This window comes from Falco peregrinus, chromosome 3 (genome assembly GCF_023634155.1).
Source record: "Falco peregrinus isolate bFalPer1 chromosome 3, bFalPer1.pri, whole genome shotgun sequence".
In the NCBI taxonomy this organism is placed as follows: domain Eukaryota; kingdom Metazoa; phylum Chordata; class Aves; order Falconiformes; family Falconidae; genus Falco; species Falco peregrinus.
In genome coordinates, this window is record NC_073723.1 from 103,704,769 (window position 1) to 103,732,117 (window position 27,349).

The 27,349-nt window shown below is 44.3% G+C and overlaps 2 protein-coding genes across 6 annotated transcripts; one reads left to right on the top strand and one right to left on the bottom strand.

Annotated features, from left to right (window-relative positions):
• Positions 1–3,668: 3,668 nt before the first annotated feature.
• Positions 3,669–12,135, bottom strand: TXNL4A (thioredoxin like 4A). 2 transcript variants are annotated; one of them, XM_055799633.1, is made up of 4 exons: positions 12,014–12,135; positions 11,673–11,846; positions 4,665–4,768; positions 3,669–3,952 (listed from the first exon to the last, which is right to left on the bottom strand). In XM_055799633.1, the coding sequence occupies exons 2-4, from the start codon at positions 11,823–11,825 to the stop codon at positions 3,781–3,783; spliced, it is 429 nt and encodes a 142-aa protein (XP_055655608.1). In that variant the 5' UTR covers positions 11,826–11,846; positions 12,014–12,135; the 3' UTR covers positions 3,669–3,780. The 2 variants fall into 2 exon arrangements, with proteins under 2 accessions (XP_055655608.1, XP_013150408.1); XM_013294954.3 differs by lacking the exon at positions 12,014–12,135 and adding an exon at positions 10,465–10,542 and having other exon boundaries at positions 11,673–11,811.
• A 646-nt stretch (positions 12,136–12,781) lies between these two features.
• LOC101921998 (probable 2-ketogluconate reductase) lies at positions 12,782–21,301 on the top strand. 4 transcript variants are annotated; one of them, XM_013294953.3, is made up of 7 exons: positions 12,782–13,418; positions 13,900–14,144; positions 16,365–16,749; positions 18,010–18,181; positions 19,000–19,178; positions 19,912–20,008; positions 20,414–21,301. In XM_013294953.3, exons 2-7 carry the CDS (start codon positions 13,944–13,946, stop codon positions 20,568–20,570), a joined length of 1,191 nt encoding a protein of 396 aa, XP_013150407.1. In that variant the 5' UTR covers positions 12,782–13,418; positions 13,900–13,943; the 3' UTR covers positions 20,571–21,301. The 4 variants fall into 4 exon arrangements, with proteins under 4 accessions (XP_013150407.1, XP_027635021.1, XP_027635022.1 ...); XM_055799631.1 differs by having other exon boundaries at positions 13,326–13,418; positions 14,032–14,144; positions 16,547–16,749; XM_027779220.2 differs by lacking the exon at positions 13,900–14,144 and having other exon boundaries at positions 16,547–16,749.
• The last annotated feature ends 6,048 nt before the right edge of the window (positions 21,302–27,349 follow it).

Consider the following 27,349-nt stretch of genomic DNA (forward strand, 5'->3'; position numbering starts at 1 on the left):
TCTGGCGCTTTTCACAGAAAAGATTCTGTTTGAAACTTAATGGGAACCTCTTAAAACAGAGGCAGCAAGTGAAGCATTACCAGGCAAATACCTCATCTAAGGAAGAATAAATATGCTTTTTAAAAACTTTGACAAGTGTCAATACTTAGCATCTATTACAAGTCTTTATTAATAAGTCATTCTAATCAATGCTTTACTCAGTGCAGATCTGCCTGCAGCGTCAAACTGTGGGGAGAAGCTGACAGGCTGAAGGGCGAGCTGGAGACAACAGGCCAACAGGAAGAATGGGCGCCCTGTAGTTCGAAGGCAATGCCAAACCTTGCTGTAAGCCAGGGTAAGCTCGTGCTGCGGGGCAGCTCTGAGGGGCTGGCAGGCACACAGCTTTGCAGGAAAAGGGTGGAATCTCTGGCGGGCAAGTGGAACCCGTCAGCGAGGTGTCCTGGCAACAAGGCTCAGCTACAGCCTGGTCCCTGTCAGCACAAGTAGGGCCAGCAGGTCATTCCCCTCTGGGAATACTGTGTCAATTTCGCTGCTCCCCAGTTCAAGAAATACCTTGTTACAAGGGAGTTAAAACAGAGAGCCACCAAAATATGCTGGAGTCCAAAGCATACAAGGGTTAGACAGAATTCTGTTAGTTCAGCCTTAAGAAAAGACTTACGGCTTCTTGCTGGCAACCACCACCCCGTGGCAGAACATGGGCAACAGGCTCTTGTGGGAGGTGTTTTACACAAGAGCATTGGACACAAGCTGGAACACAGGAAACCCCAGCCAAGTGCAAGGAACACTTTTTTCAACTACGAAGATGCTCACACAACAGAACAGGCTTTTCAGATAGGCTGAGGAATCTCCATCCTTAGAGATACTCAACACTAGACACAGTCCTGGGCAACGTGAGCAAGTGGGAACCACTTTCACTGGGAGGTTGGTAGTCCCTTCCAACATAAATGATTCCATAATTAACAACCACTGAAAAGCAGATTAACTTAAGCAAAAATTGGGATTCTGTGTTTTACTTCCTTGACTCATTCCAAATCCTCTAAAACACACCTAATGGTAAAAAAGCATATTCTACTTTGTCTTACGACAAACTGGACCAAAAGTAGTTACCTCCTTTCTGCATAGTCTGGCTTGTTTCTTCTTACTCCTTTAAATAAGCATGTAACAGTAAAAAAAACCCACAAACCCAAAACAAAACGAAGAAAAAACCACCACCAACCAAAAACCAACCACCCACACAACACCAGCTCTATTACCACAAAAACTGTCAGAAATGCAAACGGAAACTTCAAAAAGCTATGCCACAGTGGAATTCAACCCAAGCCTCATGAGAACGCATGCATTTTAGTATATGCCGTTAGACAAACGAGGTCAAATGACTGTAGCCAGCTCCAAAACTGCAATTACCCTTTGGCACTGCAGAATCTAAAGGGCTTCAAACTGACTGCTGTACGCCTCAGCACCAGGAAAAAGTAGTGCATCACCACAAGCCAAGATGATTGGGGGTGGGGGTGTGTAGGTGCGTGCACAAGGTCATAGAAGATGTTTTCCCTCAATTTAACTAAAAGCTCATTCTCTTGAGTTTTGCTAGGTATTAACAAATGCAACTTGAAGTTTTTAGTGGATACAGATGACGAAGATACTATGCAAGGAAATCCTGACAGAAGCGATAAGCCTTTACTTCCAACACTATGCCTTTGCATACATTATATTTGTTTTCATTCTCAAATTTAATCAGCTAATGTGGAACAAAGGCTGCAGAAGCACGGCCTTAGAATCTCTGAAGATCTGCAATCCAGGCCTGGTATTAGAATAGGCCTGTAATCAGAATTGTACTGAAGTTGCTGTGCTGAAGTTAACAAGAAAGGCAGCCTTGAGCTATTCTTGAATCCTGAGACCAAGTAATTATGTTGTGCCAACAGGCTGTGGCTGTAACAAGCTACAGCTGCTGGGAAAGCAGGTGCAGGGCCAAGCAAGATAGGGACCGGTATGGGAAAATAGGGAGTAACAAACTACAAGGCTGAAGCACAGCAACACAATTAGCTACATGGATAGAATGCTTATTTTAGTCATGATAATTAGGGGTGCGAGAACCGCACGCGTTGAGATACTACTAACTAATTATATTTCTGCTTTACAAATATGCATGCATATCGGTTCTATATAAGTAGTGTTAGAAACTATTTAATAAAGTTGAGCAAGATGCATAACTCATATTGAGCATCTTCTTGACTCCGGAGAAGGTGTCGGGTTTAACAGCTCGGTCGCAGATTTTTTAATGGGCACAATTGTGCCTTTTGCAGACGGAGCGCCGAGACTAAACAACCGGGAAGACTGCGACTCGGAATCCTGACCGAGGAGGTCTGAGGCAGCCACAGCCATTTTTTTTTTTTCTCCGCAACCAGGGTTCGTAAATGGTTTATGACCTCCCGGCAGGCAGTCCCCAAGTCCTTGGCCGACTTGCTGCCGCTAAGGATCGCATCGCAAAGGGAATCCCCAACCTCTCGCCACTCAGTCACACTAAACAGCAATTGCGGGTCTTTTAAGTGTCCGTGTTCAGCCGCCCACCTACAGAGCTCATGGAGCTTCTTAGTGCTCACGCTAGCCTCTCACTTAGCAAGAATATCAGTTAATAGCGTGAGTGCCGCTTCCCTTTCCATCATCGAGGGAAAAACGGTCTTAGGGGTGCAGGTCCGCGCATGATGTCAATGCCAGATTCAGACGCCTTTACTCCTTAGGGACATCTTCCTGCTCGAACTCTTCACAGTGACTCCCAACTTTGCAAAGCCCACCGTCGCGATGCAAAGGCAGAGTTTTCCCAGCAATTACCAGCTTTCCCGTCATTCGGGCGCCAATTGTTGGAAGAAGGGCTCGCCGGAGTCAAGAAGACGCTCAATATGAGTTATGCATCTTGCTCAGCTTTATTAGTTTCTAACACTACTTATATAGAACCGATACACATGCATATTCATAAAGCAGAAATATAATTGGTTAGTAGTCTCTCAACGCGTGCGGTTCTCACACCCCTAATTATCATGACTAAAATAAGCATTCTATCCATGTAGCTAATTGTGTTGCTGTGCTTCAGCCTTGTAGTTTGTTACTCCCTATATTCCCATACCGGTCCCTATCTTGCTTGGCCCTGCACCTGCTTTCCCAGCAGCTGTAGCTTGTTACAGCCACAGCCTGTTGGCACAACATAATTACTTGGTCTCAGGATTCAAGAATAGCTCAAGGCTGCCTTTCTTGTTAACTTCAGCACAGCAACTTCAGTACAATTCTGATTACAGGCCTATTCTAATACCAGGCCTGGATTGTGCAATCTTCAGAGATTCTAAGGCCGTGCTTCTGCAGCCATTCTTCTACAAGCTAAAGGAAATTAAGGTAAGTGGAACTCACTTTATTCTTTTAAAAAAGCTATAGCATAGTTTTCCCAGATACTTGCATAATAGAAGTAAAAAAAAAATACTTCATATGTTTTTCTGCAAACAGGCCTTTTGTGTACAAAAATACATAATACCAAAAGCACAAAGTCAAGTCATCAAAATACAAAAATAAAACCCCCAAGATTCACCTACAGTGTTACTGCAGGCAGACAGTTCCAGGCTTTGTGTCTTCTACTTTTGCAAACAGAATTAAAACTTTTTAAATAATTCAAAAAATGCTCAAAGTTGAAGGATTTGTAGGTTTTTTCTTTTAATATATATATATATGTACACATACACAACAATAGATTTATGTGGATGTAGGGTTAAAAAACAGAAAGGCAGCCCCAAAGAAATATCAGTATCTGTATTTTGTGGAATAATCTTTTGGCGATACCACCAAACCCCGACCTTTGCGGGCTCCTCTATAAACAGTTTCTATAATGTCAATCATCTCTTGCTTATCTTCCATTGCCCAGTTGATCTTGTTGTTATTACCTGTACCTAAATCAATCATGATGTGTTTGTTCCTTTAAAGGGAGAGAAAAAAAACCAGACTAGTTAATATGGTATAGTAATTCAGAAACAAACCTTTATATCCCCCACAGCAATGCTCTGTAGGACTTAAAAGAAGCCCTTATAACACAAACAGCCTTGCAAAAGAAGCCTGAGAGAGCGTATCTGCTCCTGTCACTCAAGTTGACATCTGACTACCTATTTCTAAAGCTAGAATAAAGATTGCAAACACCCCCCCCAAGACTGCTACTTAGTGCAATTATCCTTCGGCATATTCAGCATTGTTTGTATTTCTTTCCCACTGCTGTCTAACACCAGAGAGAGTTCCACACTTGTCAGCAGCCCATTTTCTTATCACTGTAAACACTGTAGGTCCACAAGACTCCCTAATAGTTTGGGTATATCTTTAGAGCAAGTCTGACAAGCTTGACTGCCATATTACCACGGCGTTCTATACAGGGAGTTTCAGATTCAAAACTAAACACAATGGATAATAAAACCAGTTTCCACTATCACTAATTTGTACTCTATTATCAAAACACTATTACTAGACTAAATGGAAAACAAGCTATTTTTCTATTGAATCAGTTTACTCTTTTGTAGAATAATTAAAATATCAGCATCAATATGCTAATGTGCATTTAGAAATGATCTATTGAGACACTGAACTTGACACACACACAAAAGAAAACAGTAACTGAGTTACACTCTAGAACCACCATGTACCTGAAGAAAAACATGACAGTACAAGGATCGTACAACTCGTACATCTTGTTGAAGTCTGGTACTTCAGTGATATCCACAAGATAAATAACAGCAAAGTTTTTTACCTAAACAGAAGAAAACAGGAAATATAAAAGGAAACATATATTACCAAGTCTTTGATTATTTGTATTACTGATTAAAAGACATAAGCTTTCATTACTGCAACATTTATTTTCCAAAATATTGACAAAAAATCACAGTAAACAGTAACCACATCAACCAATGAAGATGGAAAATATTTTTAAATAGAGCCAAGATGCCTATTTCACATCCAGTACTAACTGGGAAGATACTATGCTACATCAGCGCCCACAGAAACAAATGCCCTTTATATACAGCTGGGACCTCACAGTGACATGCACGGCTCTAAACAAGGGGAGTAACTGCTCAGTGCAAGCCAAACTGACACATTTTGCCTCTGTCATCAGCTGCTTATAGACTTCAGCAAATTAATGACCTGAAAGGCCCTGGTGTCTGCCTCCAAGCATTCCCCCTCCCTCCATCTAATTTGTTTAACAAAGCTCATTAAATGAAAATAAAACTGATAATTTAATAATAAAAACTGATAGCTTTTTTGAGAGGTGTAAAGCTTAAAAATTTAATTCATAATGAAAAAAAGAAGCTATTCTCTGGGCAATTCTGGTAGAACAAGCTTTTGTTTTACAGAGTTAACGGAGTTAAATGCAGAAGAACTCTTCCCCTTTAATGTCATAGTTAATGCCTTCATTCCTGAAAGAAAACCATGTCATATTTTTGTTTCCTAGATGTAGCACATTTGACCTTAAGTGGAATTAGGGGAGGTTTTTGTTTCTAAACATAGCTCATACATGTACAGTAGAAATTAACACACATAGACACTACAATATGGGTCAGTAGGCATCTAGATTACACAAAACTTTAACTGTAAGGTGTCTTACCAAATATTCATTCATTATACCATGCACACAATCTTGCCCCCCCCATCCTTGCTTACACACAAATACAATTTTGGTCCTTCCTATCTCACTACACAAAATTACCAGTCTGAGGTTAACACATATGGTCTAAGATTTATGACAAACTTACTGTTTGTCACAGTACTTCCCACTTGTTAATTCTGCTATCAAATGTGTGGAAATCCTATGAAAAGTATAATTTCTGCTTGATGTAAAGATGCTTTATTTTAGTCAACAGGACTAGACAGTACCAGAAAAACATTGTATATGGTGTACCCTGTACTTAAATATCCTAGCAAGTACTTTCATTACATAAGTATGGAGACATTTGTTTACAAAAAAACCAGAAGCACACAGTAAATAAATTTTGATGGACTTCTGCTTCAAGTCAGTTTCTAAATTATATAAAAAAAAATTAAGTCACACTCCAAAGATGTAAATATGTATTATTAGCGAAGAAAGTACGATCTCTTCTGGAGTGAAACAGCACTTAAATAGTTTTTACTATGCTTTTGTGGAGCCAGTTATAATCCTAGACTCTATCAATAATCTAATGAAAACATCCCATATTTAAGCCATGTTCCAAAACAGGCAAGAGGTAAAGCCTGAAAACCCCAGTTAAGTCACAGTATCAAACTCTAACAGCCTCCAAAGTGATCATGCATATCTATTTCAATTTTATATGAAAGATTCCTAAGAAACCTAATGGGATGTTCAGAGTCAACGATTTAGCTGAAAAGTGATTGAAGTTACTTCCTGGTTAGCCTTAGGAAGCAAAAGACAGTTATTGTGTCTGGTTTGGGGGGTTTATTTGGGGGGTGGGTGGGTGCGGTGTGTTTTTTTTTTTTTTAACACAAACAAACAAAACAACCACCAACAAAACCTGAAGAGCCATTTTCATTTTCTTCTATCATTTCCTCTTCCCTCCTGCTGGCATTTTCAGCATCAGCAGCACAGCTTCACCATGTGGGGAAATTTCTACAATACATTTGGCAATTCTGACAAATTAAATTTAGAACAATTATTTAATTTGGATATTAGAAAATAATTTTAAGTTGAACCAAGCGTTAAGTCAACATTCTTAGGACCTGCTCTGTGCACTGAAAGATTAGTCCAAGGAGACTACAATGTTATTACACCAGAAGGCTACTACAAAAGCATTGCTAAACCAAAATTTTATTTCCAGGAACAGGGTACTCCACATAGTACTGGAACAACAAAACTTTTAAAGTTAGTTTTACATTATATATGTTTAATTTAGTGAGCTCTTGCAGAACCAGAAATGCTTGTCACTAACAATGAACACCAAAAGCCTAAAATTTTAGAAAAGAGAACAAGACTATCCAAGTCTTAAATAAGTTATTATATAAACCTTCCTCAAAAGGACCAGAGGATTCAAACCACCCTGGCACAGCATATATGCAAGTTATCACTGTAATCAAAGTATCTCAGACATTAAAGGCATCTTCCTTCTCTCCTACCATTACAGAATTGAAACTGATGATAGTTACCTGCTCAAAGGCTTGCATGAAGCCTACATCAGGCCTCAAAGCCAGCTACAGACTCTCAAATTTGAATCCAGAACTTTAAAGTGGCTCATTCTTTACCCCTTCCTTTCTTAATTTCAAATCTGACAAGATTAACACTCCAAAACCACTCAGTTTACAAGTGCATGGAATAGGGATGTGTTTGGTTGAGTTTGGACACCACCTGCCAAGGTTGCCTGTGACATGGGCCTTGCCATGCCACACCCCAGTACACGTAGCAGCAGGAGACTGGGATTCAGGCCCAAAAACAAGCTAGATAAAAACATGGGTAAGATGCTAAATACGGAATGGGTGATGCAGAAGCACTGCAGTGGCCATAATACCTTTTACTGGCCATGACAGACTGGGGTGGCTTGTCCCCAAAAGGCATTTTAATTCAAGACAAGCCCTGCCAAACTACTTAAATGTCTCTGCCCAGTACTGACCAGTTTTAAAGCCTGAAGCAGCACGTATGTCTCTGACAGAATACTGGAGCCAAGATACAGCAGTAGAGAGCAGCCCCTGAGACAGCTTTGCACACAGCCAGCTGTTAATTCACAAGGCCTTAACTTAGGCTTCATTTTAAGCAAAAGGAATCAAAGTATTTCTGGATTCAGGCTGGTATGGATGCAGGAGTTGATCTATACTTGAGCCAGTAAGGCTGTGGAGACAAACCAAAGCTTAACCTCTCCCTGTCCACTGGGACACGAATCCATTCCCCAGACAGAGTTGTCAGTTCAAAACCCACATTCCTATACAGAACAAGTTTCACTACCATTTCAAGGCAGTGGTGGCTAGGAAGCTCTCTTTCTGACTTCTGAGTGCTAACTGGGGATACAGCACAGAGACCTCAGAACAAGAGTTCAATGTAACTCTGAGTAAGCAAACCACACTAAATAAAAGCAGTTGCAGTTGTTAACAATTGAGACTACACTGAGGTTGTTAATGTAACCCAGAATTTCACTGTCCAGACAATATCCAAAAAAACTTGTAGTACCTTAGAAGCTGGACACAATAACACAAGTTTATTCTGAAAGTACTTTACCTCATAACAAACTGCAACAAATTTACTATATTTTAGTAAATCAGCTGCTTTCTGAAAACAAACAAACAAAAAGACAAAACCAAAAAACCAAACCAAAACCAAAAAAACCCCAAACAAAACCCATCCAACTCTAGCAATAGATCTCCTTTTGGACAGCTCCACACTTGTTCAGCACCTGAAGATAAAAACATTTTCAGCAGAAAACCAAAATAGGTATTAACTTTTGAACTTATTTATTTCTGACACTCTGACTTCCTTTTTCCACCTTCAATTCAAAACTTGCTCTGCCCTACCAGGCCATTGTAGCTGCTGTCCATGGGGACAGGATGGAGTAGGAAACTAGGAGTCAAACAACAGCATGGATTCAAACTGTTATCAGACTTACTTTCATGGGTTGGGCTTCAATTTTGGTTGTGGGTTGGGTTTTTTTTCCTTAATTACTGTAGTTCCACAGATTAGTCTACATTCTTCAATGCACATGTACAAAACCCAAAAGTACATTATTGCCTAGCCACAGTTACAGGCTATTTTAGTATTTCACAAAACCATAACTGCTTGGGTGGACTCCTATTAAATCTTTAAACAGAATGGCTCAAGACTATAAAGCACTATAAATCTACAGGGCTCCTTAACATTAGGTACAGATTCTGTATTCTATCTTGATCAAGACTACCCACTTAGATGGTACTCAGGAAACACAGATGTAGGAAAAAACACATGCCAGGTGAAATAAATCTCATTTGTCCTCTGAAGTTCTCCCTCCTGACCTTCTCCATTAACAACGTAAAAAAAAATAAAAATTAATGTATTTCTACAACACAAGATTGCCAAAGCATTATCATCAATGACTAGGAAGAATGGCAACAATCGTGACATTTCTTACATTTTGCTAGGGATAATACTTTTTTTTTTTCTTCTTCCCTTCAGGAAGCAAATCTCACAGCCATTTGTTACTTTGTGGCCCAAAGTGAATATAGCAAATACCTAAGAAATCTGAGACCAGATCCAAGATTCCACCTTATCTTCCTAACCAGTTTCTAGACAATGTTTTTAATGCTTAGCTGTCTTTATGGACAGGGAACTCATAGGAAAAAAACACACAGAAACTGAGACTAGCTTTTGCAACAAATTTTTCAAGTTGAAGGTGGCTAGCAGACTTGCATTACTGAACTGAAAGAGGCTGCAAACGCAGTTAGTACAAACTTGCAAGTCTGTACTGTCAACACTTACTTCAATTTGTTTTCTTGCTAATTATGCTGTAAATTAAGGTGATAAGTTTCCAGAGGAAAAGAGAAAGACAGTATACTGCTGAGAGCAATGCTTACAGCTAATAATTTTGAAAACTAGACATGAGTAAATGGATTAGCTTTGCTCAACTTACAGCAGTAACTATAATACCAATACAATAGGGGTTTTTATACTTCCCCCTTCCCCTGCCCCGTTTCTTTTTCTCTCTGACTTTTCAAGGAATCTTAATAGAAAGGCAGAGGCACAACTAATGTCTGAGCAAAATCCACAGCTACCCACACTTCCCATAACGGTTAAATAAACATAAGTAGTTTGAGCAATCCTCCCTAAACCCACATTGACCCAATACAACCTATTTGTTACAGTGACCTGGTCTCACAAAAGGTTATCAGATTTACAGTATTAGTCCCAGGTAAATCATGGGTTTTAAAGAGTTCTTAAAAAGAGGGTATTAAAAATAATTCAGCAGCCAAAGACCTGTGTTTCAGGGGATGGGTTTTTATAACTGAGTCCTTTTTTAAAAAAAGTGCATTTTAAAAAAGGTATTCCAGAGGAATTTTGTGAAACTTAGTTCTTACACGTTTGGTTGAAACCCTGACAGAGCAAAACCCTAACATCTTACACTTATCATTTGTTTGAAACTCAGGGAAACCTTGCTTCTTTTCCATGTAACACTGGGGGTGGACAAAATTAAAAAAAAAAACCAAAACAGTCAACTGGAAGTGGGGTACATTTCAGTGAAAATAATCTGCTTTGTATTTTCATATAGTGTTCTAGTTTTTCTTCTCCCAAAAGATTCAAACTGAAAAAATCCTGTTTCCTATTATAAAGTACAGATAAATATTACTGCTACCCAAAAATATGCTGCAAACTGAAAAATATTGCACCATGGTAACAAATGTAAAATATGGCTACATTTTCTTCAAATGTGGCCAGCAATTACAGCACATTAACATTCTGTATTATTCTCTAGTATAAACACCTGTACAATTGGAACTTTTACTCACTCTTTAACACAGCAGAGATCCAAACATGGCTTGTAAGCAAGAGGATGAGGAAGGATCTCCCCCTTTAATTTGCCATTTCTGCAGAGGGAGATTTTTAAATAAGAAGTTATATTGTTCTTTCTTCCCCCAGTCACCCCTAACTGCCAATGTCTGCCAAACTGCCGAGCATCCTGCCAAAAGCAGATACTAACAGTATCTGAGCACAAGACACTCCCACCACGTTAAACACAAAACAACTAAATTTAACCACATCACAACTCCTTACTGTTTTCTATTATGCCTCAACATTTGGCTATAGGTATACATCTTCCACTGTAGGGATCTTTGAGGCTGAAGCTCATTTATTTAAAAATAACATTAAAAGAGAAATGAGTACGCCATAAGAATTTGGCATCAAGTTACACAGCATGCACACCATTTTACATGAAGATAGCAGAGTCCTTTTCCTACCCAAGTTAGCACTTCTGGTTCAGATTTTACTTCATTTTCTATATAGCACAGTTAAGGAAGAGCTGTCAATTTTCTACATCTACCACCATGCAAAGCCCTTACCAAATACATCAAAGGTAAATTATAGCTGACTGTGTACGTTAGCAATCCAATTTTTCTTCAGCATCTATCTTAAGTGAGTGACCAGCTGTCAGCAGGCATTCAGTTTCCATCTGAAAACAGCTTCAGAGTTTGGCTCCTAGAATTTAATTCAGCCCACAGAACTCAATGGAATGCCATCTGCCTCCATGAATAATATCATCAATAGATTACTCAACACCATCCTGTACATTTTAGAATCTCGCCATTTTTAAAGAGTCAGAAAGAAAGTAACTTTTCAAGTTAATTAAATGGCAATCTGAAGCTACTATACATTCTTATTGCAAAGAGACAGTGCTACATTACCTATAGCCACGGCAGTCCTATGACTGAGCCCTTGCTTCTGCTTGAATGCTGACATTCACTAAATGACAGATTATTAACAAGCAACGATTTTGATTTTAGAATTTGCAACGGTTTTTTCACCCTATTTAACTACAAACGTCAGGGTAGTCGCTGACTTTAGGAGACACTCATGAAAGCAAACCAAGTGACTTTCTAGCTGCCTTCTAAAGTGAGAATCCCTCCCCTGAAACCGCGTTACAGCCTGCCTCAGGCTTCCTGTGAACCACCTGAAACACAGCGCAGAATGTGGCGGCCTCACCTCCCAGCTCGCTCACCTTCTCAGCAATGCTGTACAACACCTCATCCATCTTCATGCAGGTCGGGTCCCAGTCGTGCCCGAAGCGGATGACCACCACCCGGTCCTCTTCCGAGAGGATGGCCTGGTCCACCTGCCAGCCATTGTGCAGGTGCGGCAGCATGTACGACATCCTGGCGGGTTGGCGGCGGGCCTGCGGGGCGACAGCAACCACCCGGGGGCTGACGGCCTGGCCTCGGCCTCGCACCGCGCCGCCAGCCCCCCCCCCCCCTCCGAGGCCCGGCACAGCCGTGCCGCCGCCCCGCCCGCCGCACCCCCCCCCCCCCCGAGCACCCCGGCCTCATCCCATCCCCGCCGCACCCCGTGGGCGTCCTCCTCTCAGTGAAACGGGGCAGCTCAGCGCCGCGCGGGAAGAAGCGGAAGTGCGAAAACGCGCTTCCGGCGGGAAGACGCTTCCGCCCTGCGACGGGGCGGGGCTCCCCTCAGTGGGCGGGGCCGGGCGCCGAGGGGGCAGGGGAGGCGGCTTAGGCCGCACCAAGTGTGAAGACGGGGGGGGAGGGGCGGAGCGGCTCGGAGCGTACCAAGGGGGTGGGGGGCCGAGGTAGGGGGTCGCTGCCGCCCTCGCTCGTCGCCGCGGCAGTGACACGGCGGGGCCCGCAGTGCTGCCAGCGCCGCGCAGCCGTGCCTGGGGCCGGGCAGAGGGGGGATGCGCTCGGGGGTCTCCATACCCCCATGCCCTGCGCTGCGACGCCAGCCCCAGCCTGGCGGGCCCGGCTCCGGGGCCATGGCCCTGGGCGCACCCAAACGGGCGGGCGGCTTGTGCCAGGCCGGGCAAGGGGCCGCGGAGCCGGCCCGGTGGGGGGTGCTGCCGGGTGCCAGTGAGACAGCGGCCGCCGCAGCCCGGCCCCCTGAGCCGCGCCGCCGGCCGCTCCGCGGGCCTTGCCGAGCGCCCCGTGCTCCCACGGACCTGGGGAGGAGGTGGAGCGGCGGAGCGAGCCCCCCGCACCGCCCAGCTGTGGGGGACCCTGCCCGCACCTGCCCCCGCCCAACGGGCACCAGCCTGCCGCCCCGCTGGCGTCCCCCGCGCTGTCCCTGGCGCGCCCGGAGCGAGCCCGGCCCCCGGCGGCGCCAGCTGCTCGTGACGCTCGCTCGGCCCGAGCGCGCCTGGCGGCCGCCGCAACTTAAACCATCAGCGGGGACACCGGGCCGTGCAGCCCTCGGGCTCAGGATCGAGCTGGCCATCGAGGTGGGGCGGCCCAGGCCAGTTTCTGCTTCCTGAGAGGCATCTATGTTACCCTGCACCGCGCTCATTTAAACGGTTAGCTTGCAGCCGACTGCGAGAAAAGCATATTTTCCGCGACAAAAAATCCAGGCAAGCTCGAGCTGGGGCTGCGGGAACAGTCCTGGGACCGCAGCGTGAATTTGTACCAAACCGCTGTGCTCCGGAGCTCCGCAAGAACCGTCCAGGCCCGTCCTCGCCCTGCGCTTCCCCCTCCAGAGAGCTCGGGGCCGGGGGCGGGAGGGCAGAGGCAGCGCCGCGCCCGCCAGCCGCAGCTCGGCCCGAGACCCGCTGAGAGCCCCGGCCCGGTCCAGCGCCCCGGCAGCCCCCGGCCCGGCCGCCCGGCGGGCCTCAGGGGAGCGGCGGGGCTCAGCAGAGCTGCGGGGCGGGGACGCTGAGCCCCGGCTGCCCCGGGGTCGGGATGGGGCGGAAACCGAAAGCGATAGTCAGGAAGCAGCCCTGCTCGATCCGTTGGCTGATACTCAGGTAATCCGTTCTCTTCTATACAGAAGTTGTTGGGAGGGATCTATTCTGCGTAATGCATGGATAACTTTCGTTTAAAGCAGAGCTAGGACAAGCTATGTAGGTTTATTTTGCTCTGGTCTGGCGAAGAAGCCCAAAGTGATACTGCAGCGCCCGCCCGCCCGTCTGCGAGCAGTGAGTCAAACACCACAGGGGAAAGGCCAGCACCAGTTAGCACTGGAGTTCATCCTTAACGCAGTCCTTTTTGTGTGCCATTTCTCTTAATTCAAGTCATATTTTCAAAGTTTTCTTTGCAATGTAAGGGCCAGAACTTAATACATATATGTTTTATCAATGTGTAATGTATGATTATAGAGATACACATACATGGAAGCAGATAATCTTATGTAAATAGAAAACATGAGGAGAGACAGCTTTAAAAAAGAGAGTTAGTGATACTGCAGCTGATACTGGTCCAAAACCAAAACTGTCGTGTCCTTAACAGGTGTTACATTTAGCACACTGGACAAGACATCTGATAACTGAATTATGTTAAGGAGCAAAGCATTCAGTCTGTTAAAACCGATTCCCTTGATGTCTGGCCAGTCAAATTTGGTTTATAAGCTTACTCATCCAGCTATTGCTTCACATGGACTTCACTGTCATGGAAGGATTGCAAATTACAGACAGAGATGCAAGACATGCCCATGTAATGCTGGAAGACGAACAATTAGTGCTACTCAGGCCAAGGTTGGTATCTGGAGAGCCCCCTTCCCTCTGCCAGGTTCCTTTAAGTGTTTTAGTTCACTACTGTCGGTATAATTTTTTGAGATTGTACCTGGTGCTTGCAGAAGCCTAGTTCTGGAACCAAAGCTGCAGCCTGGCACTTTTCTATTGCATGAACCAGTGTTCACACGTGTATCAAATGTGGCTGAAATTGTGGTGGACTCAGCAGGTCCCTGCTAATGAAAAGATGAATTACTTGCAACTAGCCTGTTTCTAGCACACCAGCTGGTTTGTTTAAAGCTAAACCAGCTCTCGCTGCACTGCACTGCTTCCTCATGGATCACCTTTCTGCTTATGAAGTTTAGGAAGCGCTTCTAAAATGAATGCTGGTCAGACTCTTACCTTTGTGAGTGGTGTATTGTAATGGAGGAGGAAGCGGTGATAAAAGCAAGTGGTGTCAGACAGTGCTACCTTACTGGCATCAGCCAGTCCATTGATCATATTTGGTGCTGTTTTCCATCACTTAACAACAGAAGGTTTAGTTGCCATCCAGTCTAAACAAGTTGCTGCAGGAGCATCAAGGTGTGATCATCAAGAAGATGGACAAGATCATCATAGTACATCAAGTCTTGTCTTTTATTTATTCTATGCGTCATTCATTCTGGAGGATGAATCTAGTTTATCTTTCTAAGGTCATGTTGTGTGATACACATAAGAAATTTACAGACTACAGCTGGGAACTTTGCACAATTTTCACAACCATGTGGGGCTGGCAGGCTTCAAAATACCTCAGCTGGCAAGAAATACCTTAGATATATTTAAGAACTTGGTATGCCTTTGCAATATGGTTGCACTGTTCATCTCATAGCTTTGTTTGCTGCTGCTCAGAACTGGTTCATGTTATCAGAGACACTGTTTGTGGTGAACTGCAGACCTGTCCTAACACGGAGGCTCCTTCTAGCCCATGTACTGCAGCAGAGTGGAACTGAGGCAGAAATGCTGGTCAAGGCCAGGACAAAGCAGTATTACTGGTGTCTAGATTGTAAGCATTTAATAGACCCAGTTGGGATAAGCCCGAGTTTGCTCAGGACAAGGCTAAATATAGTTTGAGAGAAACTTCCAACTGTATTGACACCTTTTTTGGGACAGGTTTGAATCCTGGTTACTGGCTGAAGGCTTGTGTGAGAGGACTGAAGAACCAGAAAACTTCTGCCCAGCCCTGTGTGCCCAGAACAGATCAGCACACTGCCGTGGGAAACTGTTCAGGTTCAGTTAGCACAACACAGGTTTCCTGGACGCAGGTCTAGGGCACAGTATGGGACAGAGACCTGAAGCGAATGGAGCACAGGAAACAACTGTAGGACATTAGACATGACTGTTTTTAAGGCAGGCAGCAAACCTTCAGCTGCCATTTTTGTCAGTAAGGGCTGCCTCTGGTTAGGTGTGTGGCCACCTGCGCAGCCCCTGTCTTGCTGCAGGATACGATTTGTGTGCACAGGTGTTGTAGAGGACTGGGCTCAAAACTCTGTGGGCAGAGAAGTTCCAGTGTGAAGGTCTGTATTGTCAGTGGGGTTTGCAGTATCTTCTCGGTGCTCTTCCCCACTGGTTCAGCATGTGGGCATGGGTGTGCTAAATCTTGCAGGAGGTAAGTTCAGGCACAGGTCTGGATGTTTGAAACACTGAAGGCGAGCAGTGTGGCAGCTGCCCAAGGATGGCCCTTAATCGTGCAAATTCGTTAGACCTGAACCATTCCTGACAGGTGTTTGTCAGACCCGTCTGAGCCTCAGTGCCTCCCTACGCCGCTACCTGCAGCTTCTCCAGCCATAATCAATACGCAAGAAACTTGGAGTAACTTTCTAGCAGCCTGTGTTTCATGGCACTGCTTGCAGAAATGAATTTGTGAGTAAGGTTGAGAAGCTAACAGATCTGTATGAAATCAGTATTGCTTCAGGACTGAAATGAAACTATTTGAGAACACCACCTCATAAGACTGGATTTAGATCTACATAGGTAGATATTCCTTAGTGTTACAGTCTAAATCAGCACTCAGTGAAAATACTGGGAAGTTGTCTAAGGTACCACACAAGTACCAAGTGACTGGATTTATTCTGTATCATTAAAAGCAGTACTGAGTTCCATCAGTTCCCTGCTTTACAGATGTGAATTTAAATGACCACCACAGCATTGCTCCTTTAAGGGTGTTCTCCTGCACAAAGGAGTCTTTCTTCTATTCCCCTGTTGCAGGTCATGGCAGAAACAGAGTTGCCGGGCATTTTGATTCTGGATATAGGAGGAACTCATGGTGTGTTGGAAAACCTTGCAGCACTTTTGAAGAAACACTTTCACCTTATCACCATGAAGGAATTTCTTGAACACAAAAAAGAAATGAGCAAAAAAATCCAATCTGTTTTCGTGTTTGAATGCAGACCAACTATTGACCGGGAGCTCCTAGAAAGCCTGCCTAATTTAAAAGTAATTGGAAACTCTGGGGTTGGAGTTGATCACTTAGACGTGAAAATGATTTCTGAGTTTGGTGTAAAAGTGACCAACACCCCACATGCCGTGGCGGACTCAACAGCAGACATAGGAATGGCCTTGATGCTGGCCTCTGCCAGAAGGCTAGTGGAAGGTAAGGTTTTAAATTTTCCTGGCTCTTAGCTACTTCTTTAACATGTCTCACTTTTGCTACGATACAGATGATCTTTCAGAATCAATATTTGGGATGCTTATACAGGGGAAAAAATGTCTGAGGACTCCGTTTTCAGAGGCCTCTACTCCTGTGTCCCACTTCTTTTTAAGGCAATGGTGACGAGAGTAAGGGCTTTGTCTCAATTATGCATTTTAAAGTCACTTGTGACATCCTGTTTGGAATAATGTTTGGGGCTTAATTCTCCTCTGGGTGTTCACTGGGTGGGTTTTTACAGTTTATAGCTGTAAAAACTGAATACAAAATGCATCCAAATCAAATGTCACCACTTCTCCATTTCCCCACGGAACAAGCATTAAGAGCTATGGGGGGGTTCAAAGCATTAATGGTCATGTCCCCATCTCTAAAGCAGTAACTGGTATAACTCTTCATTATTTTCCTGCTTCTATGAACAGTTTGTCTAAACCAATGGGTTGTATTTCCAGAAAAGCATTAGCATTATTATTGAAATAGCTGCTAATCCTTCTGGCAAAGTTATTCCAAAGAGTACCACCGTTAGTCCTTGTCAAAGGCAGGCCCTTTCCCCACATGCCCTTGCTGTGCGAGTGCCTTGCAGGGTAAGGAAGGTGTCAGTAGAGACTATCACAAGAGGTTGCCTCTGTCTTCAGGGACTCATAGTCTTTCTGCCACGGCTGCTCCACCCCTGACCATGAAATAACACCTCTTTTCCCGTGATATTTTCTCACTATTGCATCTTGCTGGACCTCAGGTTCTTTGTAGAAAAGCTTATAGAGATCCCTGGCTGAGCTGGAATTTGCAGCCTTCACCCCCACTCAAGCAGTGGGGCTGCTTCGGGCTGTGACTGAAGAGAGAAATGGTGAGATTTACCCCAGCTAAAAAAAACGTGGGGTCAGTGCCTGACAGGTGGTAAGTGTCAAAGAAGATATTATTTGGCTTCCAAGAAGATCCTTCAGCCACAGAAGAGTGAATTGCATGAGGAGCCATTCCTCCCAGTACAGCACCCACCAGGGACCCCACTGTGGCTGTGTTACTGGCTCCAGCCCTGGCTGCAGGGAATAGCAATGTCCAGGCTTTTCCGTAAACCAGTCAGAACTGGCAAGGATGTTTTGCAAGGGGTGCTCCAGACAGAGCCCTGCTGCTGTGGTGGTGAGAAACTTCATCTTTCCCCCAAACCTACGCGTATGGTTGGTTTGTACCCATTTAGCATGTGTTTACATCCAGGCTGCCAGGTGGCCGTCTCTCCAGACACAAAGTGTTTTGCTGTTGACTGGCTGGGAGTGGAAGTAACCAGAGCGACGCTTGGCATCATTGGGATGGGCAGCATTGGGTACAAAGTGGCTCAGAGGGCCAGAGCCTTCGACATGAGGATCCTGTACCATAACAGGCACCAGAGGTAAAAACATCTGGTTTCTGCATGTAGTTAGGGGGCAGTGAGGGAAACCATGGCTCTGCTCTGCATCCCTGGTCCTCCTAGGCACTTGTGACAGTTGTCAGCAGCATGAGGAGCACCAGCATGCCGCCACTTCCTCCCTTTGGCTCCTCGGGAAGCAACTCCCCCTCACCTCCTGCGCTCGCTCCACCCTGGTTAGCTACTAGCCCGTTGGAATAAGGGCTGTGTAACCTTCCTGAAGATGTTGCCCAAGCAAACCATGCCTTGTGCCCTTGTTATGTCCTCTGTCCTGCCAGACTCTTCTTCTGGCTTCTAGCAGCACCCCTGAGCCACCCAGCTGGCCACCGCTCTCCTTAGCCCAGCCAGATCGCTCATCACACCAGCATCAGTGACAAGGATCTTCACTTCTCTTAGCTTCATAGTTCCATTCCTTTTGGACTTCTTGCCCTTCATCCGTTTTCCACTCCCAAGTCCTAAGGCGCATGTCACACAAGGAGAGACTCTACAGGGATTGGCATAGAGGCAGGAGAGAAGAGCGGGGTCTGACTGCATCAACAACCTCCTAATATTGCCTGCGTGCTTTGCTTTCACACATACATCACTCCTTCAGCATCCCACCAGTGCTCTAGCTCTTGCTCCCTCTAGCCCACATCCTTCCTGCCTCCTTTCCACCCTCTGTACCTGTCAATGTCTTTTCCTTTACCTTGGCCTCAAACCTCGTGATCTCTGCGCTGTTCCAGGTCTCTCCTAGAGCTGATTGATTGTTAACACCAGTGAGAAATAGTTGTGTCAGTTTGGGTGTGTGCATATTTTTCCTTCAGGAGCCAGGAGGAGGAAGAGGCAGTTGGTGCCCACTACTGTGAGAAGATGGAAGACTTGCTGCAGCAAGCTGACTTTGTTATGTTGATTGTGAACCTGACTCCTGAGACTCACAAACTGATAGGAAAAAAGGAGCTGGGGCTGATGAAACGCACAGCTACTCTTATAAACATCAGCCGAGGTAGGATGATCCAAAAGCGGTGTTTATGGCTCTGCAGTTAAGACTGTGTTTTGTCTGATTATGTTGACATTCCCCCCTCCAGCCTGTCTGTGATGTCGCTGTGTTGTTTGAGTCATGAAGCAGCTGACAGTCTAGAAATGAATGATTTATCAAGGTCAGATGCTCTGTGTTCAAAGGTCCTATGGAATTTAGGGATGCTCAGCAGGTGTTCTGTTCTCTTTAGCCTTATCCTAGAGATAGCTTTATTCAGTGGAAATAATTGAAAGGTTTATCATCACTGATGGGGTACAGGGAAAAAACTAAGTTTCATTTGGAACAGCTATATAGAAAATAAACCTCCCATGCGATTATAGATCTGTTGGCACTGAACAAGCATATGAGAGAGATCATAGTTTCAGTAAACAAAGCCGAGATGAATGAGCAGAAAGTTTGAAGAGATTAAATTATTTGCCTGTAATAGTACAGGAAATCATTGTCAAAATGAGGAAAAGACTGAAACCGGACACATCCCAGAAAAAGCCTTATGCAGTGGACCATAATCCTCCTCTAATGAAAGATTAGCCAATAAAATCTCTTCTTTGTTTGGTAAACGGTTATTGGGAAGACATCCTATTTCCTAACAAGACAGAGATCCTGTTAACTGTTCTCGCTAGACCCTTGAGACCTTTCCCTACTCCCAGGTAAAAATGTGTTCATTAACTCATCACCACAGCACGTTTTCATTTCTCTGCAGGTGCCGTTATTGATCAAGATGCGTTGGTGGAAGCTCTCTGCAATAAAGTTATTAGGGCTGCCGCTCTGGATGTGACATACCCTGAGCCTCTGCCAAGGTAAAGAAAAACCTGTTTTCCATTCTATTAATCTGAAAGGTTTTAAACTGTGTGCAGAAGTGTGCTCATAATCTTGATTTCTCCAGGGAGTCTCTCTGTTTAAGTCCACTGTTTAAGGGCAAACCCTCAGCCTGTCTTGCATAATCATAAATAAATGCCAAACTGTTCGCCTTTCCCACCTCTGTCAGTTCCTTGCCAGCCTAATGGACAGGCAGGGCAGTGAGACGGGTAGAGGGGAAGAAGAAATGGTTAAGCCAGCTCCCTACAGCTCTGCTGGTTCTGTGCTTGTGGCCCTTTTATCTCAACATGCCACTGCTGTTTCCTGAGGTTCAGTTCTTAACAACTAGCATTGATAGCTGCAGAGTAAATTCGTGTAATACATGCTGTTCTTTCTGTTTCTTACAGAGATCATCCTTTATTAAAATTAAATAACATCATCATAACCCCTCACATTGGAACTGCAACAGTCCAAGCTATCCGTATGATGGCGGAAGAAGCGATAGCAAATATGCTGGCTGTTCTCAATGGCCAACCCATCCCAAGTGAAGTGTGTCCCAAATGATGCGTGCCAGATGGCATTGCTGAACCTCGTGTGTGTTGGAAGAAGGGCTCGCCAGAGTCAAGAAGATGCTCAATATGAGTTATGCATCTTGCTCAACTTTATTAGTTTCTAACACTACTTATATAGAACCGATACACATGCATATTCCTAAAACAGAAATATAATTGGTTAGTAGTCTCTAAACGCGTGCGGTTCTCACACCCCTAATTATCATGACTAAAATAAGCATTCTATCCATGTAGCTAATTGTGTTGCTGTGCTTCAGCCTTGTAGTTTGTTACTCCCTATTTTCCCATACCGGTCCCTATCTTGCTTGGCCCTGCACCTGCTTTCCCAGCAGCTGTAGCTTGTTACAGCCACAGCCTGTTGGCACAACATAATTACTTGGTCTCAGGATTGAAGAATAGCTCAAGGCTGCCTTTCTTGTTAACTTCAGCACAGCAACTTCAGTACAATTCTGATTACAGGCCTATTCTAATACCAGGCCTGGATTGTGCAGATCTTCAGAGATTCTAAGGCCACGCTTCTGCAGCCATTCTTCTACACGTGTGTACGGGAAGGCACTGTTTCTTACATACCACTTTTAAACTAAAAAAAAGCAACCTGTTCCTGCACTGTTCTTGTCACGATACTGCAAAGCTATCATCTCACAAGGCTTGATCTGTACTGTTAGTTACAATTCTAAAAAATAAAGAGGAACTAATTAAAGGGTTTTGTTTGAAGATGTTAAACTAAGCAGCTATGCATTTTGATCTTTTCAGTCCATTATTTCAGTGAATACCTGTGTTCTGTTCCCAGTACTTGCTGCTACATAATGAGAAGTACACCAAGCAGTTTGTGTATATATTAATCAAATATATTAAAGGTGAATTGAGCATTAATTCCCCACAGAAATTTGACTGTATCCCGAAACACTTTTCAGCCAATACTGCAATATTCTATTTTTACAGCAAAACACTGAAGAAGGCAGACTCCTTTGAAATGACTGTAGGCCTCAGGTCTTCTCATGTAAGAAGAGCTCTGCTTCATCTACGTGTTAAATCAGAGCAAAGCCAATCACTGCAAAAGTATCATTGATTTTCCTAAGGGGATCCTTTGAAAACCAAAGTAAATCCCAAGAGATTTAGTTCCTCCACGCGACAAAAATGATATTTTTATCTTGACTGGCCATGAAACAATAGTGGATCTACCCCTGAAATTGCACGGGTGAGGGAACAGCCTAAAGCAAAATTAATGATCCTAACTTGCAGCCCACGGCCAAGCTTTTTCTTACATTCTCTTTCCTCTGAGCAAGCAACAAAGTTAGAAAATTCAGTAATTTGTCACCTCCAAAAGATCAGGCACCCTTTCCATTATTTTGCAGTGTGGTCAGCCTTCTGGAAGGGGCAGTAAAACAAAGTTTTAGCACAGGAAGCATAGACAGGGCAAGAGTTAGATATTCAGATGCAAATAGTGAAATACTACTAACAAGACAACAGCAAGTACAGCTATAGGGGACTCCAAAATCTTCAACCCTTGAACGACTCTCCTTGGAGCTCTTCCTAAAGTTCCTATGGAAAATCAACGGTAGCTGTAAATAGTGTATTTTTAAAAACCAAATAACACAAAACCAAACAAACAACCCTACTGCCAATTCACAGACCTTGGGGAACCGCAAACAGGTAATCTATGATTCCTGAAGAAAAAAACCCACATTTTGAGTGCATAAGTCCTTGGGAAACACTTGCCTTAGCATCTATTATTTAAATAACTGTTGCTAACCTCAGAAGAAGGCACTGCAGTTAAGAAGACACGAGTGTCTCTTCAGGCTGCAAAAATGTCTGCAATGAAGCATTTAAAAATTAACCTGATAACTCAAAGTTCATGGTGAAAAAATGCAATTTATTTTCACAATCTGTGTTTAGTCCAACATTTTCCTAAACTGCTTAGACATGGTAATTTGTGATTTCAGGATAGAGAAGGAGGTATATTGCACCAGACTATCGATGGTCTGAAACTAAGTAATTAATGAGAAATAATTGTGTGTTATGAGCCTGGTGGCAGTGATATGAAACCTTACAGACCATGAGGGACAGAATTCCAGACTTCCACAGTTTCCTGGACGTGTGAACAGAAAATGGAAAATCAAGCTATACCTTTTTTATTCTTATCATATCTCACTGTGGTGTCACATAACTCTACCTTTTGTTTATTTTTTCCTCATATTTTGAAGTTCAGGAGTGATCTTCTTGAAACTGAATGACTGGAGGACCAGGGAATGTGTACTTGGCGCAAAATTGCAACTTGGCTGATTAACTTGAGGGCTGTTCTTCAGAAAACCTTGTTTTTTTCAACCCAGTAGGAATTTTGTCACATATTTAACTCGATTTCACCCTTTATTCCTAGCCCCTCCTAAGTTACGTATCTGGGAATCTGACCCTTGTTAGAGATGCAGCACAGGGGCTCTTCAGTGCCAAGGTGAGCAAGACCCCCTGTACAACTCACAGCCGTTGCAATCAGGCAAGTTGCAGCCAGCAAGGAGAGCAGGGGGCTGCTGCTATAAACCATGCCCTGCCCTGCCAGGGCTTTGCTCCCCTGGCTGAAGGGAGAAGCTGCAGTGCCAGTACACGTGGACCTCAGTAATCTCCATACGCAGACTGTGGAGGGAGGGTTACTGCTCTGGCTAGTCCTAAGCAAATTGCAAGGGTGGATGAGGCCAGAAATTTCTAGCCTTGCTTGGCATTCCTATTACTTCAGGAACTGTAAAAACAGCTGTAATGTAAAAACAATCAAAAAAAGTACTAGTGAACATCCTCCTTAAGATCTTTCAGAACTTCTTCATAAGCCACAAAAAAGAGAAAATAAGGCACAAATACTTATTTTTATTTTTTTCCTATCACTAAATCCCTCTGTAATATTTTCCAGTCTTTACAGTAATATTTATGTAAGAGTGCTGTGATGAATAATCAACGCATAGTGCAGCAGAAATGAGAAGCCTGCTCGTTTTAAAGTACATTAACACTTCAAGCTTATGTGCTGAAGTGAGATGCACTCTGCATGCTGTAGTTCCAGTGTGTTCTTTACCCACTTAATCTCTCATTGTTGACCTGGACACTGGAAGAAAACAATGAAACACATTCATTAGGAGACACGTGGTCCAAGGTTACACTGAAGATATTTTCTCAGTGTGACTTCCTTCTTTATTTCTAGATCAGGGAGCAGAAGACTGTACACACAATCTCCTATTATTGCTTCTTTAGTTCCCAAAGTTCAGGCAGCTAAATTTACAAAGAAAAGCTTTTTTTAATTCTGAAAAGTTTAAATTAAATATCTCTCTCTACTTAGGTAACATTTTGTGTTGAACACTTCATTTTGGGAATGTCCTGGGGCAGCTAGGAGCCTGCAAAAGAGCCCCTTGCTGATTGCACTCATCAGAAAATGACGGGTTTGCTGGAGGATGCCAGCAGGATGAGGACCACCAGCTCCCTCAGAGCTCATACGGATGAGTTCTGGTGACCAGCACCACTCTGGTTTGAGCAATTACAGCGTCCTGTGGGGTGCGCCTTCCCCACAGGGCACCCCAAGGGATGGACCCTGTGCTGCCATCTGTTCCAGTGCTTAGCCTTAGTCCTCTTGCAGACTTTAAAAGAAGCCCCAGGACCCTGCACTGCAGTGGCTGAGGCAGGCATACAATCCATCCCCTGCTGTAGGGCTTGAAGCCTTCCAGAAGGTCCTAAACAGCCAGCGGAGACTGAATTCACCTTTGTTTGCCACCTGTTTGCTACATGAATGTGATAGTCAGATCCTTTAGTTTGTATCACTGAAGAAAATATTTCATGACAGATGCCATGAAATAACAATGTGGTCCTTCTTTTCCCCACCAGGAAAGAGCAAGAGGAGCAAGCTGTCAGAGCCACTTGCAGGGAAAAGATAGACAACTTGCTCCATCAGGCAGAGTCTGTGGCAGTGGTGGTGAGCCTGGCGCCTCAACACACAACTGATCAGGAAAAGAGAGATGGAGGTGGTGAAACCCCAACTACTGCTATTAGCAGCAGCAGAGGTACCCCAGAACTGCTGGCTGGCCTGATGGGATGGTGTGAGCCCGCTCCCGTCATGTCATACGCAGCACCACGCTGCACCGCCACGCACCACGGTGTGGACACCCAGGAAAGGTCAGGCATAGCACAGGTCCCTCTCTCTCCCCTTCTGTTCTCTTCTCACTCTGGGGTCGCTACTGCAAAGGGCACCCAGGGACACTCGCATTCCAAACCGGGCACCGCCGCTAGGCAGAGGTGCTGGTGACAGCTCTGTAGGCTGGTCCCATCAGGGCCACGGCTTTGGGTGTCACCCACCCAGAACCACTGCCCAGTGGCCATCTCTGCTCATTTCTCTGAAAGGATGGGTAAGCCCTGCAGCAGGCAGGGGTCTAGCAGAGGCAGCCCCCACCCTCCCTGGGCTGGAGGTTGGGGTGGAAGTGCCATGAATTCCAATGGGATGCAGCCCAGATATTGGGTCTGATAACAGGTCAAAGGGAAGCCTGGGTGACAGGTAGCCGCAGGAGGGGGCTTGTGTGGTGAGAGGAGCATTAAACACTCAGAATCAACATATGAAGCTGCAGCAGTGCTTCACTTACAAATTGCTGTATCTGAAGTTGCAGCTTGCCACGAATGAGTGGGAGATGCTGGAGCCACCCCTTCTCAGACCTGCTGCATCACTCAAGGTTCCCCTCCCACCAGGCTTGTTCTGCAACAGAGGGCTGAAGCACTGCAGACCTCTGGGGCCGGAGGCTGCCGGGCTGCTGTAAGGAAACACCTCTACCAGAGCCTGTGCCAAAACACCTCTATCAAAGCCTGTGCCAAAACACCACTGCTAGTGCCTGTGCCTCGTGGAGCTGGCGGTGCTTGGCTGCATTCTGGGCTGGGGGGAAGTCTGGTCTGGTCCCGTCTGTGCGCCAGGACATCACTGCCTGTTCTCTCTGTCCCATCACTGCAGCTTGGACCATGTGCAGGCTGAATGGGCAGGAGGCCACAATCCTCTCTTCGGACACAGTTCAAATTGCTGCCTAGTGGCAAAAGTCTGTTTCTGGGCAAAAGAGCAGAGTATGAGCTCTTAACATGTCCTTTTAATGTCCAAAATTACTTGAACGCAGGTGGTCAGGTTCTGTGGATGTAAGTGGGACTTGTAAAGTTATATGAAATTAACTTTATATGTAAATACAGTGCAAAAGCCAAAACAGGACCCCTCTTTATGTGGGCGAATAGTAGGTAACTTAACTCTCTCTTGTTTCCAGAGATCATGCACTGTTATAATCAAAGAACGTCATTTAACGCCTTGCCTCGGCATTAAAACAGACACAGCCACCTACATGGTATCAGAGGAAGCAGCTCAAAACGTACTGGCAGCTCCGGATGGCCTCCTCAAACCCAGTGAAGTGCTCCCCAGCTGAGGTGCAAAAGGCTGTCACACCTCTGTCTTCATTCTTCCCTTCCCCCTGCATCAGCTCTAAAGGTTTTTATTCTTATGTTTTCCATATTAAGAGAAACCTATTCCAAGTGGCAGGAAAGCTCTGGCTTGGTCTCACATGCCATTAAAAAGCAGCTTTTACATGTTAATTTGCTTGCAGACTGAATACACCACTTTTCACTTCCAACAGCAGATAGATGCATGCAGGCTCTAAGTGACTCTGGGGAAAACAAGCAGTTGCCAACACACTTCTGGCTAGGCTCCCCAGTCCTAAAGAAAATGTCATTTTAGGTTACCTAATTAACTTTGTTCCCATTCTATTGGCTATCAAAACCAGCAACAGTAAGCTATCTGGCTAGAAACACTGTTGAGTGTCCATGCAGAAGTCTCCATTTAAACTAGCTCCTGAGACACAAGATGCTGACACAGAAGTCAGTTTTCAGAAGTGTACTCAAAATCACTTATTTAAAGCAGGATTTTAGAAGGCAATTTAAAGTACTAGCACTGAGGAAATTTAGTTTTCAAGATGAACATGCTACTGTGTTTGTGACACCAAATTTATGTGCAGTCTACTTACAGATTTTCAACTTTGTGTAAATATTTGTAAGAACACTTAGAGCTCTCTAAGCCTCCAGTGCCATTCTGTAAATCAGTGGGCACACAAAAGTCTATAAAAACATGAGCAGCATTAAAATCCAAATCTATAAGTTTTCCTTTGTACCACTGCTTCTGGGCATTCACAACAAAAATTATATTTGAAACAAGATATGACAGGGAGCTTCACTACTGTAAAGAGAAAAAAAATACTTTGACAACTTGGTTTTGTTACTGCAATTATTACAGAAAAAATCAAAATCCCATGGTTTTCTTCCACTAGAAATGGCACCTATAGTACAATTAATTGTTCAAATTCCACAGGGGAAAGATCTCTTTAAATGAAGAATTCTCATTCACCTCACTAAAGCTTTGTAGGAAACAGTTCGCTGTCCTCTCGGCTGTATTTCTTACTCTCTGTTGTCTTAATACAAGTCCAAAAGACAAATGAACCAATACACAGCCCAAAGTGGCACCACTATGTGTTTCATTATGTAGCATGACTTTATGAATAGTATGATTCTTTAATCTATCAGTAAAATTTATGGCAAAGTTGCCATTAAGCGCAGCTAGGATTTTGCCTGTTGTCTCAAGCATCTTTACAGAGCCATTTCCACATCCTTTTCCTTGCAGAAGGTTGTCCCTGGTGCTTGCCAAAAGACACTTCCTCCCACTGCTTTAACATATGATGATGTTGCCGACTTGTGCAGCTCAGGGAAACAAGACACTGCAGCTTTTCAGGA

Bases quoted from the DNA above. Each gene is read 5' to 3' on its own strand.
- TXNL4A (XM_055799633.1), bottom strand. From the start codon at position 11,825: ATGTCGTACATGCTGCCGCACCTGCACAATGGCTGGCAGGTGGACCAG. The intron at 4,769-11,672 runs GTGAGCGAGCTG...TCTTCTGTTTAG, and splicing joins TGTACAGCATTGCTGAGAAG to GTAAAAAACTTTGCTGTTAT. The intron at 3,953-4,664 runs GTACATGGTGGT...CTCCCTTTAAAG, and splicing joins ACTGTCATGTTTTTCTTCAG to GAACAAACACATCATGATTG.
- LOC101921998 (XM_013294953.3), top strand. From the start codon at position 13,944: ATGTTAAGGAGCAAAGCATTCAGTCTGTTAAAACCGATTCCCTTGATG. The intron at 14,145-16,364 runs GTTGGTATCTGG...CCCCTGTTGCAG, and splicing joins TTAGTGCTACTCAGGCCAAG to GTCATGGCAGAAACAGAGTT. The intron at 19,179-19,911 runs GTAGGATGATCC...ATTTCTCTGCAG, and splicing joins TCTTATAAACATCAGCCGAG to GTGCCGTTATTGATCAAGAT.